This window comes from Crocodylus porosus, unplaced genomic scaffold (genome assembly GCF_001723895.1).
Source record: "Crocodylus porosus isolate Cpor-Errol unplaced genomic scaffold, CroPor_comp1, whole genome shotgun sequence".
Lineage (NCBI taxonomy): Eukaryota > Metazoa > Chordata > Crocodylia > Crocodylidae > Crocodylus > Crocodylus porosus.
In genome coordinates this window covers 179702644-179715572 of record NW_017728886.1, presented here as the reverse complement: position 1 = coordinate 179715572, position 12929 = coordinate 179702644, and the positions used below count along the sequence as shown (strand labels likewise).

Genomic DNA, 12929 nt, shown 5'->3' with positions numbered 1-12929 from the left:
GTCGGGCACTAACAAATTAATAAGCAAAAATTTAAAAACAAAACAAAACACTAATCTTAAAACAAGAGCAGCAACACCAATGACAATATCATGCCAAATAGTTTTTAAAATGACAAAAACATTATCTGAGGCGTTTCTAATCCAAGGTGCTGTTCCCACTGTCTTTGACTGTGATTGCATTTACTTCCATTTTTTTTTTTTTGGTAACATCATTATATCAATTGTTTTTGCACTTCCCTCAGTCTTTTTTCTGTATTACTGGATTTTTGAAGGATTTCATAGTTCACTTACTAAAGTATTATTCATATATACTTTAAGGTATTGGTCTTTAGGTTAACCAAAATCTTGGCACTGTGAGCTAAAGGAAAAAGCTATGATTCTTCCCTCTTAGCACCACACTTTCTCTATGTTTCAAACATACTCAATGCACAGTTTAAAAGAAAATCTAATATATACATGTGCATAGATATATAGTATATAAATGAACAGTCCACAAAGAGGTTTGGTTTTAAACACCCCCACACAATGGCAGATGATTTGTGCTGTTGAATTAATGGAGTAGCAGCTGTCTGCTTACTTGAAAGCCGCAGTCTACTTATACTGTTTGGCAGCTAATGGTATCTGATGGTCTCACCACAACGCCTTGCCATCGAGTTCTAGCCTAATCTAGAAGGTCATTTTTCTCTTAGGGGTGGAAGTCATTCAGTATACAATATTAATGAAGCTGTGGTTGTTCTGGTAGCTTTGTTGTTCTCTGCCATTGTTTTAAAAACAATCTTTTGGGGATCGATTACATCTAAACATTTTCAGAAAGGGAAACATTTATTTCCATGGAAGACTGCTATTCTTGCTTAAAGGGTCACATGCAGTGAGGTAATGAGAATATGTTCTCCTCATTGCTGTCCCATCGACTTCAAGTGGGTGCTTGGCACTTTGGAATTGATTCAAGCTGTTACCTATAGCTTTTCACAACTATTTCCCTCCAGTTCTGGTAATATTTATTTTTTTGTAGCAAGTCCTCTTGCTTACATGCTGACACTAAGTCACTTGCACATTAACCATGCAAAATATCGGAGCAACCTCCTTTCTGCCAGCATACCTGGTCCATCTGATTTCTTTTTGACAGGTTCCTCTTCTTTGTCTTCATAATCAACGTCAATAACAGCTGCCAAATTAATATTCAAAGCAATTGTTAAAAGCCATTCTATATAGGTTTAAATGTAAATTATACTGAAAGTGAAGAGGGATTTCATGGCTATTTGAACAGAAGCGCTTGAATTCATCCTGCCTTAATAGAACACTTAGTTAATTGTTTACAATAACATTTCCTATGATTAATTATGACTGAGAAACAATCCCCAGATGGTATAAATCAGTGCCTCTCCACTTATTTCAATAGAGTTATTTGGCCTTATACTGACTAAGGATATAGCCTTTAAAGCTTACTTGGTAGTCCTCTGGAAATTTTAACCTGTTTGTCCAGTTTTTTAAATGACTTCTGCCTCATTCATTAAGCTCAAATATTTCCATGTTGATTGAGGATACAACAGCATAATGAGGCATTTGACAGGCTGAAACAAAGCGTAAGGGTAGTTTTGAATCCACCATGTGTTCTAAATGGAACATTAATTTTAACATAGATAAAAGAAATCACAGCCATACCTAGGCCTTTGGAAAAGCATCCGACCAGCATCTTAGCTGATACATTAACACAGCAATTGTAGTTTCAGTGACAAAGAGTTAAAATGTTCCCTCTTTTTAACAGGATAGAAGGACTTTTAGCAAAACTGTTTCAGCCTCTAGAACTGGCAAATAAAACGTCTAATAAGTATTTTTCTCTGTTGGTTTTAAATTCAGAAACCCCTCAAGATTAGGAAGAAGCTTATGAACAAAACATTACAGAGACATGAACACTTTTGTGGTGCAAATAAAAGAATGTTAAATGTGAATGGTCATTCTTTGCTGTCTGCTAAATTCACTGGGGATGCTGGAAATATTTGGATCTATCATAAAGGACATTCTACATGAACACTTAAATCCTCTGTGTCTGAAAAGAAAAGCTTCAGTTGCTACTATATGAAAGTGAACATCCACATTTGACAAATGCAGCAAAAAATATGCAAGCTTTTATATGGATTAATTTGAACTAGAGCTGGGAATTGTTTTTTTTTCCATTAGAAAATGTCAATTCATAAAAAATAAAACTTTTGCATGTATCAGTTTTGCTTAAGATGATATTTCTAATCAAAGATGAGATAGAGCCAAAGAGACACTCTGTGGCCCCAAACTAGCCAATAGCCCAGTAGTTAGGGCACTTACCCAGGATGCAAGAAACCAATATTAGAGCACTTGCTCTGCCTGATTCAGGCCAAGCACTTGAACCCATGTCTCTTATTGTCTGGATGCATACTCAGAGTACTAAGCTATAAGCCCTCGTGGAATGGCTCACTCTTTCTCATTCACTGTCTCTCTCTCTCTCTGGCTTTCAAATGCTCTTAGTTTTGTCTCAATGAGGAACAGAAAAGCCACTGAAATCATGAAAACCTATGATGGGATGGGAAACCTATTTCCTGTCTAGCTCTGATGGGATAGGTGTTAGCACTTCTGTTGTCTTTTCCTTTCCACATATAAGTAGATCTATCTATTACTCCGTATGGATATGGAATAATTTATATAATTTATATTTAGATGAGTATTTAAATATATATAAACACTTTAACTGGCAAACATGTTCACAGAAACAGCAAGCTTCAGGGCACAGACAGAAGTGACAATTTTTTGCCTAATCTGGCCACAGAAAGCAGTTTATAGCTATGACCAAACACAAGTGTATGGCTGCAGACAGCTTCAAAAATGACCGATCAAGTAAAAATGTTTTACTTATGTTTTACTTTTACAAGATGTTTCAAAATAGAGTATTTTCTGTAACTTCTGCCTGCAATGCCTACCAGGCTGTCGCTGTTTTCAGAATGGGAGGGGGGAAAGGGAGCAGAGGGAGTTTGGTCTGGGGTTTTTTCAGCCCCTGCTGGAGGGTGGGGTAGGTGTAGTGGAGCCCTCGCCCAGTCCCCCCCCCCGAGGTAGGAAGGAGCTCCAATTCACACCCCCACCCTCCAGAACTAGCTGGAGAACCCCTAGAATGCGCAACCTCTGCTCCCTTTCCCCCATCCCATCCTGAAACAGGGAGAGAGGAGGGATCACTGCTAGGGGAAACCAGCTGCCTAGATTCCCCTCCTCCCTGGAACCAACAGTGAACTACTGTTTGTTCCAGGAGATTGTTGTAACTCATATCGCTTTCTGCAAAGCGTTCTCAATTACAGCAGGGAGCTGCACTTCTGTCTGTACCCTATATCTCTACAGAAACCAAGTTCTGAATGAACAAATGCCTGCAATAGAAACCTAATTCCAAGAGGTGTGCTAATTCTGGACTTTGAGAAGGACTGCATCTATTCTGATGAATGATGCCACTGATATGTCCAAATTCAGGGTGACACACTGTAACAAGACAGAGTTTAATATTGGAAAATACTTTCCCCGCCCCCAAGTGGTATTTGTCAGTCATAGAACACCTTTCCCATTAGTTAGCTTCTCTGTGCAGTTTTAAATATTACATCCCAAAAAGACCTTTTATGACCAAGCATCCTGAACCTAACTAACTCTTCCTGGGATGTCTTAGTTATGTTTCATAACAGTCACCTTGTTGCTCCTCCCTGTGATGTCCCCTAATGTTTATTACTCTGCACTGACAGAACATATCAATAGCCTTCCACTGTGGGTGACTTCAATATCAGGCGTGCACTGTCTGCCACGTCATCCAGGAAGCTGCCAAAAGTAAACTTTCTGTCAAGTCACAGCTTTCAACTCCACCCAGCCACTAGCAGTCACTTCATTAATAACACAAAGTCCCCTTGACAGGACTGAGAACATTATCTCTGTGAGGCCTCTTTCCTCAACAGCACTGAGAATATCATCTCTGTGATACTTTGGGTGCTTGCAGCATGGGAAATGACGGAAGGTTGATGCATGGTTTTGAAAAATTCAGGATCATATATACCATCTCCGGGTCTTTTTTGCCTCCGCTTCTCTGCCTTCCCAAACCATTTCTTCTCTTTGCGTCTCTGTCGGAGGGCAGTTTTGGGATCAGTAATCCAGGCCTGATAAACAAACTGAAGAGTACAAACTCATTTATTTCAAGGTTCTTCGTATTTTGAAAGTAAGCAGTAAAGTAAACCACAAACAGGAATATATATTTAGGGCAAACACATTCAGATCTGCAGGGGTGAGCAAACATTTTGAATCCCAGTCCAAACACTACCCCTGAAGATCTGCTGGGCTTTCTTGTGCTATTTTTATTAACGTGAAACCAAATGTAAAAACACTTGTGGGTGGACCAGGTTTCATAAGAACCCACAAAAATTCATGCTCTGAACTTTGGGGATTAATACATTGCTGTGCACATGGATCACTTCATCTAAATGTTTCTAAGCAGTTTATATTTCTACTTGATCAGCATTGCAAATGAAGATGCTGTGAAATAAAAATTCTAATTGTAAGAGTTATAATCACCCAAGTAAACCAACCAACAGATGGCAATTTTCCAGGACTGTATTTGTGCCTGTAAACTTTTTATACTTCAAGAAATGTCCTCCCCGCCTTCCCCCACATATATTGCAATGGAATATTACAGAGGTCTGATAATGCAGTCAGGAATCAGTAGCAAAGAATTCCTGCATTTTCTTCTTGGTTTTGACAATAGCTCTCTTCCTTGCTTAAGCTTTCTACTTCTGTTTCTCCATCTGTTAGTAGATAGTAGGCACATCTACACATGCAATTAATTCAAAGTAATAAACTCCAGCACATACTATGCCAGAGCTTATTGCTCCCAGGGGCTATGTTTAACACATGTGCCCAGGACCATAGCAAGCTGAGCTGGGTCGGAGCAGCCCCAGCTGGCACAGGGCCCCAGGGGTCAGCCTGCCATCCCACAGCTGCTCCAACCTGGCTCAACATGCTGAAGAAGGACTGGCTGGGGTACAAGGCTGTGGGGCTGGCAGTGTGCAGGCAGCCCTACATTGTACCACCCTTGTGCCCCAGCCAGTCCTGACAGTGTGCAGTAAATAATTCTGCTGTAGGATAGTATTTGTATTTACAACCATTAACCTACAGTGGAGTTAATTAGTTTCCTGTGGTCTAATAGGGACACATCTGTAGATATGGAGACTTTATTATGGAGCTAATTATAAATGTCTTGTGTAGATGTATCCAGTAAGACTTACTGATGATAATGGGATTCTGTGGGGATGAAATGAATAGTTAATGAGCTTAATCCTGTTTACCATACTCATATGAATAGGTCTGTTGATATACATAAACTAACCAGGTGTTGGTCTAATGTTTATTAAGTGATATAGCACTTAATTATGATCCCATATGAGCAATTAAAAAACCCACAATGACAGAGTATTAATTCTTTTTATAACCTGTGAGTAACAGGAACAAGAGAAACTAACATTTATTTTGCAGCAACTTGAAGCAAAAGTCGTTGCACTTTTGTTCTTGTTATGCTTTTCATTGAAAACATTTTAAAAATTTCAACTGTTTTTACATCTTTATTCATTTCTAGTCAACATAATCATCTACCTGTAGCCAGAGAGCATGCAAATACATGCACTAAATAAAGCAGACTAAGAGCTCCATCAGTTTGTAAGACAAGCATGCACACAATTACATGAACAAACCTCTGTCTCAGGAAAGCTGAAATTATCCATTATAAGTGATAACATAGTAAATTTTATTTTTCTTTATAAATGTTGGGTACATTTTTATATACAGAAGTCATTTTTCATCATTAGAAGTACAATCTTTTTTTTTTAAATTGTCAAAAACTGTGTTTTTCTAAATTTGGAAGGAGAAAAATTTTCATATTCATTCTGATTTGTCAGTGTGCATAGTTGCTGAGGAAATAAGTTAGCTCAGGAAACCTCTTTCAAATCCTTTTATAGTAAGCGCTTTTTTCTGTATTTCTCTGGATTGTCCAATATATGTACCATATGAAAAACGCCCTGACCTAGAAGGCAATGGATTTTCTTTTGCTTTTAAAGTAACAGTTGATAATAAAGGAGGAAGATACTGGTCAGTTGCTCTAATGTGCTACATAAATTACTGTAAACTGAGCACTGTCAAAATCTAATATTGAACAGCTTGTGGTGAAGTCCTGTTGTATCTACAATCAACTGCATACCAAGAAGAGCATAGAGATGAGTGACAAACCAGAATAAGGGAGACAGTGAGAGCATAAATAAAAGAAATGAAATAAGTAAAGCCCATGGTAAATAATGGGATATTTCAGCTTGGGCTTGGTTAAATTACATGTAATTTTGCTTTAGAATTTTAGTATTGGACAACCCTTACCAAGCAAGAACTTGCAGGTTCTGAAGCTGGTACAGTTTATCAAAAATACATTTAGTGCTTACTGTGAAGTACCATGATATATATATGGAATTCAAAATCTTAAGCAGTTAAATTGCTTAATTTATCTGAGGAAGATGAAAATGCTTAGGAAGCACAAATCAGATTAATCATCATCTAGGTCATCAGGGGAAAGTACTAAAAGATGAATCTGGGAGGGAATATTTACTTGGTTAGATTACCCTATGGTCTTGCCAGCTTTCTGAGAATGATACCACAGAGGCTATAGTTTCATGCAGCTTCATGGGACCCTCTTCCAATGCATCTGGCTCTGCATTTTTTCTCTGAGACCACACTTAAAATAAGAGACCATTATTTCTATATTTGCTACTTCTAAAAGTTCTACTGACAATTTTGAATATTTACAAAGCTTTTCACTGTTATAACTCTTCATGAAGTTCATAAAAGAGGAAAAATGCAGACAAGCACAGTGGTGTGCATAATGCCAAAATGCTATGGAATGGACTCACATACTAGTGAACTTTTGTGAAATGTCAAATACCTTTGCAGCTCTGATTAAATACTGAAGAATAGTTTTAGGTAGTTTAATGACAGACTTTGGCAAGGCTAAAATGGCTGAAGCAAATTTTCCAATAGCTCTCTATAAAGAAGGGCAATGCAAGAGCAGTTAGTAGAAACAAGAACACTGTTAATAAAAAGATATGCATTATGTGTTTCTGATTAGACTGTTAATAAAGGATTTACATTCATTTTAAACAATGTGACACAAAAACAATGCATGCTGTTTACCACAACCTTTCCATTAGAATATTTGCACTAACTCATTATGTATAATACTTTTTATTAAGTAAAACATTTTATCTAGTCAATAAATGTAAACCCCAGTGGATGGTGAAGCTGAGGAGGATATTGCCATAATCCAATGAAAAGTAAGTGTTAAAAAAGGTTATTTATATTTTTTAAAAAAGCAGCAATTAAAAATAATTGTAATAGGATTTAGAACAAACGTCATGTTAAAAGTGTTAGTATTGTTTTTGCTCTAGGTTGTGTGGAATACAGAGTGTTGACCAAACAATTAACAAGCTACTAACAAGCAAATGTACTTTTCTGCCTGCGCCAACCTTCTTAAAAATGTCATCCTTAGTTCCCACATGCAAACCTGGACATGCAAGTGGGAAGGGTTTATTTTTAGGTGATGGCCTGAGGCTCAGCAGGCAGATGGAACAGAGTGTTTCTGCATGAGTGCTACAGAGCCTTATTTTCAAGGGTTGGGACACACAGAGTGGGACCCGGAAGGGGGAAAAGGATGTATACTTCTCAGCAATGCTTGCAGGAGTGGCATGGAAGAGGTATCGGTATGGCATAAGAAAACAGTCTCTACAAAGTCTTAAGCCTGCATGTAACTGGACAGGAATCCTCATTTACATGAAGTTGTAAGAGGAGACTGAGGGGGGACTTTGTGGCTGCCTACAACTTTATCAGGGGCCAGCAGCAGGGACTCGGGGAAAGTCTGTTCACCAGGCCCCCCCTTGGAGTCACCAGGAACAATGGCCACAAGCTGAGGGAGGATAGGCTTAGGTTAGATATTAGGAAGAACTACTTTACGGTAAGGGTGGCCAGAGCCTGGAATAGGCTTCCCAGAGAGGTGGTGCTTTCACCTTCCCTGGAAATCTTCAAGAGGAGACTGGATAGGCACCTGGCTGGGGTCTTATGACCCCTGCCACCCCCAGTGCTCCTTTCTGCCCATGGCAGGGGGTCAGACTAGATGATCTGTCTAGGTCCCTTCCGACTCATTGATTCTATGATTCTATGATAAGTTACAACTGCACTTAATTTTTCACAGGATCAGGTGTTTGGTATCTCTGAAAATCAGGCCTTATACAGTAACAGTCCTATAAAGATTTAAACATTTGTAATTTTACATATGCAGGCTCAGTGCTCAGCACCTGTCTATATTACGCCCTCAGTTGCCTTCCTTTAATCTCTGCACACCTTAATCATCCTTCTGATTCACCATGATCTTCTACATTATTTTATTAACAATAAAAGTAAAATACAGTTTTGCAGAGTAACATTAAGTTACTAGATCCTTTTCTCCTTTGAAATAAACTTTCCTGATACACTCATCTCTTATCCCTAACCTCTACTCAGAAATAAGCTTTAATTTGCAAGCAAGGAACCCCTTTATGAAAAGGTGTTGATTACAGTGACCATTACATCGACCAGCAGTAACTTTTCAAAGCAGAATCATACAGGCATTCAGAAGCAATGCCAAAAACTAGATAACTAACTCCCTTGTCTTTATTGTAATAAAGAAAAATGAAGTCCATGTTAAGGAAGTTTTTCTTTTTTTTAATACTTTTCATATACAAGTGAACAAAGATCCTATTCCACTACAGTTTTTACATTTCAGAAATTTGGCAAAGTTAACAGCAGGCAACACTGTATTTTAAATTGGCAAGAACCTTTATATTCCATACATCTCAGATCAACTTCAGACACAAAAGCTGCAGGGAGTTTAAACTTTATGTGATGGTATCATGAGAAGCTTATACATTGACTCTAATTCTCTCTGTAGGAACAAGTTCAAGTGCCAACCACGTAACTGGATTGGCATGGAATATACCCCTTCAGTACTGTACCTGGAATGCGGATTTTTTCCGAGGTTCTTCCTCTTCCTTTTTTTCCTCTTCCTCCTCTTCTTCACTATCCGTCTCAAACAAATAATAATCTCCACTTCTGACCACTAAGTGAAATAAAATATCTGCTTATTTTTTGCTAAAAAAAAGCAACTTTTATTCTGAATTGCCCCAAAGATGTATAAACAAACATCCAGTTATTAAAGAGATCATGAGCAGGAGATGTGGAAACAGAAGAAACAAGAGATAAAGAGGACTCTGTGCCAGACAGATTATTTGGTATTAGCATACATGACATTTTGGGCAGGATGAAAACTAGAAAATGTGTGCATTATAGTTTATAAATCATCACTATCAGAAGAAAATGGGCTGGCAAAATGTAAAGAAAAAGCTTGAATTTGAGCAAGTTGTTACCTTAAAATTTTAGAGGAATTTGACAGATAGTTAAACCTAACATATCCAGGATTGATAATAATAAGAAAAGTCCAGCAGTGAACTAAATGGCAGTATATAAGCTGTACCACTGGACAAAAAGGAGAGAAACATAGTTTAAGGGCTGAAGTATCATTTAGGCTACACAATAAGATTGTATTAACTGTTTTTCCCCCAGCTTTCAAACTTTGATGAGGTAATGGAAAACCTTGGCTTGTTTAAAATGAATCATTTGAATATTATTAAACATGATCACAAATGAGGTTAATTTTTTGCCCATGGTTTCAGAAAGAATCTGAAACCTTGATACATTAGAGATGCAGAGTAAATGAACTGGGCCTTATATCCTTGAACAGAAGCAATGTTTTTGTTTCTTAAAAGATAACAGGCCTACATGAACGAACAAGGGAAAAAATAAAAACTTAGGCAAAGAGCAAGAGAAAAATCAAAGTCACAGCATTACATTTGGCAGTGAAGACTGGTAAAGTAATGTCTGCATGTAAGCTAAAAGATTTAAAGGACTAAATGTCACTTAGTAAGGACATATGAGCAGTATAAATTTATATAAAAACTGTATGTTTAACCCTCATTATAAAACTTCTGGAAAAATGACAATAGCTTCAATCCTATTCAATCAGACCTTGCATTCTATATATTTCCTTCTGATCATCTGAACACTACTAATCCCATGAAAAGCTCCAGCTTATGCCTGAGGTAGAAGTTGCCAGCGCTCTGTCCAAAAACAAGATGACTACACAAGGTGTCTAATGTAAAATTACATTAAAATAAAGGCAACTGTGTCTATCTGCATGGGCATCTGTCCCTCTGCAACCCCCTCGTTGCATCAGTGCAACCCTGCGTGGACTGTAGGCTATGTTCACATTGCTTCCATACCACACCTAGGAGAGCCAACATGAAGCATGCCCCACACAATTGCTCCCATCGAATCCTGGAAATAAGGCAATGCCATGACCTTAGAACGGTGCTGTGTGAGAGCCATGAAGCTGACCCAAGATACAGGACTTCAGAATATCCTGGGTGCACTCAACATCATGTTAAGGTGGTGGCTCTGTTGCCTTACTTTCAGCCATGCATGGAGCAGACGCAAGTGGTCAGGGTAAGATTCATGACAACATCCAGAGATATGGCCCAGAGTGAATGTAGAGTTGCCCTAATAATCCACTTGAATATATCTGATTAAAGATTAAAAAAAATCTAATAAGAGAAAAACATTCCAATAAGTTTAAAATATTCCACATCTGCCCCTCTAAGTATATCCACAGCAAATATACTTAAAAAACCCTGAAAACTTGCAGGAAGATTTATACTTGAAAGGCCTCTCTAATCTACAGTACTTCTTCAGGAAAAATTCCAGTAGTTGCCAATGGAAGTTATCTCTACAAAAGATCAGCAGGATGAGGTCTACCATATTTTGGGCACTGAGCAGTATAATCTATTGCCATGGATCTGTACTATAGTAGTATCTAAATGCCTGTCAGAGCCCCAAGAATGTTCTACAATCACACATGTAGACTGGCAATCTGTTTCCAAGCTTTTCATTCCAATATTTCTGAAGGGACACTATAACTTAACAATACAGTCCCCTAAGAATGCTACAAAATAAGCAGAAAGGAAGGTATGATTGAACAGCAATAATGCACTCTCACAGATACACATCGGAATGGAACAGGGTGCAAAGTCAGCCATCTAAGAGGCTTACTGAAATCCTGGCCACACTGAATCTACTCACAGATCCTCCCCCTTCTCATGGTGCAAGTAAGCTTTAAGGCAGCATTCCTTTTTTTCTTGAAACTCATAGTGGACTCTCTTCTAATCTGGGTATCTCTGAAGGAAGAGGGAGCTGGCAGGTACAGGGATCTAAGGACCAAGAGCTCTGCCTGAACCTCTTCATCAGAGCAGAATTATTACAAGCAGAGAGCCTCTGTGCAAGGCATTCCTGTTGACTCTGATTCCTGCTGATTTTCATGGAGGTTCAAAGGCCTGTTTTAAAGGACTGGAGGAGCCCTGTTTCCAATGAAGGAACTATATGGGAGAGAGGCCAATGCAAAAAACCTTATGAATGTTTCCCACACTCTTCTCATAGTGGGATCAAATCCAAAACATAAATATATTGTAATTTCAAAATATATTTAAGTGCAGAACAACTGAAACTAAAGAAAATAAAAGAGATAAAAGAAATAAAAAGGCAAAATAGTCCAAAGTAGCAAATATCAGAACTGACTTAACTGGCTAACACATCAGACTCCAGTAACTCAGTTCCCTACCAGTGTAAATGCAACCAACAAACACAAACCAATACTTCTTACAAAATGAAGAGTGTTTTTTTCACATTTTCCTTCAGAAATATCTTTTGCTTTCTACAAAAAGATGCCACAAAAATATTATTGAGCATTTCAAAATGGTATACCTTTGAGGGAGAAGAAAAGCTTTTCTGTGTATATTCACTTTCTGAGTCTATGAACTTTCACTCAGTAAGTTCTACACTGCTTATTTCTTCTGGGTAAACCCTTGTGCCCTACGGATGTGGTAGGAAACTCAAAAGAAGGTCATCAGTGCTGTGATGCTTTCCACAAGTTTTTGCATTATTGCAATAATTAATTTAAATAATGCTCACTGTTTAAATACCAAAATGCATGTTGTTCCCTAAGAATGTTATATAATGAGGGAGAAACAAATTGGAAAGAGCCGAAGTCAAAAGCCTCTCTCTGGGCAGTTCTGTTTACGAAAAAAATGGTATGAGGAGTAACAAGAGACCATATCCAATTCCTTCCCAAATGACTGTAGGCTGAAATTGAAATGAAAAAAAAAACCATTTCTAATTGTAGTTGGGACTTATTTCCTTACTGTTGTTTTAAATGAAACTAGAATAACAATGAGCTTGTCTCACAAAACTTTTGAAAAAGGATAGGTCTCTCTAAAGTAGCATTATGCCCTTTAGAAAAAGAAAGATATAGGCACAGTTTACTTGTGACTTGATAAAAATAAATGTTCACTATGTTGTAAAATACTGAGTAAAATACAGAGAATTAGACATGTGGAATGTGCAATTTGATTGTGGTGTCTAATAAGCAACTTTAGGGATATAAAGTGATCATTTAAAAGTTTTTCAAATATTTAATTTTAATCTTGCATTCTAATCAGTGCTATATACTGAAAAAAATAGATATTTTTCTGATATTTGACAAATAGCTGATACCCTTTATAATACAATGCCTGACTTTGTATCTGTGATAGATTATTTTGCTTCCTGGTTTTGTCTGACCTGACAGTATTGCAAACTCTTGGAAGCGTCTAGATCCATGTTATGTGCAAATGCACAGTACTATTAATTGGGTCCCTTACAGTTCAAAGTTGAAGTAATGGATTCATACAATCAAGTATTCTATCAAGTCACAATCATAAAACCATGCA

The 12929-nt window shown here is 37.7% G+C and overlaps 1 protein-coding gene across 3 annotated transcripts in view; it reads right to left on the bottom strand.

Moving 5' to 3' along the window:
* Positions 1-12929, bottom strand: part of PIEZO2 (piezo type mechanosensitive ion channel component 2) — a 498844-nt gene that overhangs the window by 50519 nt on the left and 435396 nt on the right. For all 3 annotated transcript variants that reach the window (XM_019545872.1, XM_019545881.1, XM_019545888.1), the window contains 3 exons: positions 9069-9172; positions 4052-4163; positions 1100-1165 (listed from right to left, as the gene is read on the bottom strand). In XM_019545872.1, coding sequence (XP_019401417.1) covers positions 1100-1165; positions 4052-4163; positions 9069-9172 — 282 coding nt within the window. The remainder of the gene's footprint in view (positions 1-1099; positions 1166-4051; positions 4164-9068; positions 9173-12929) is intronic.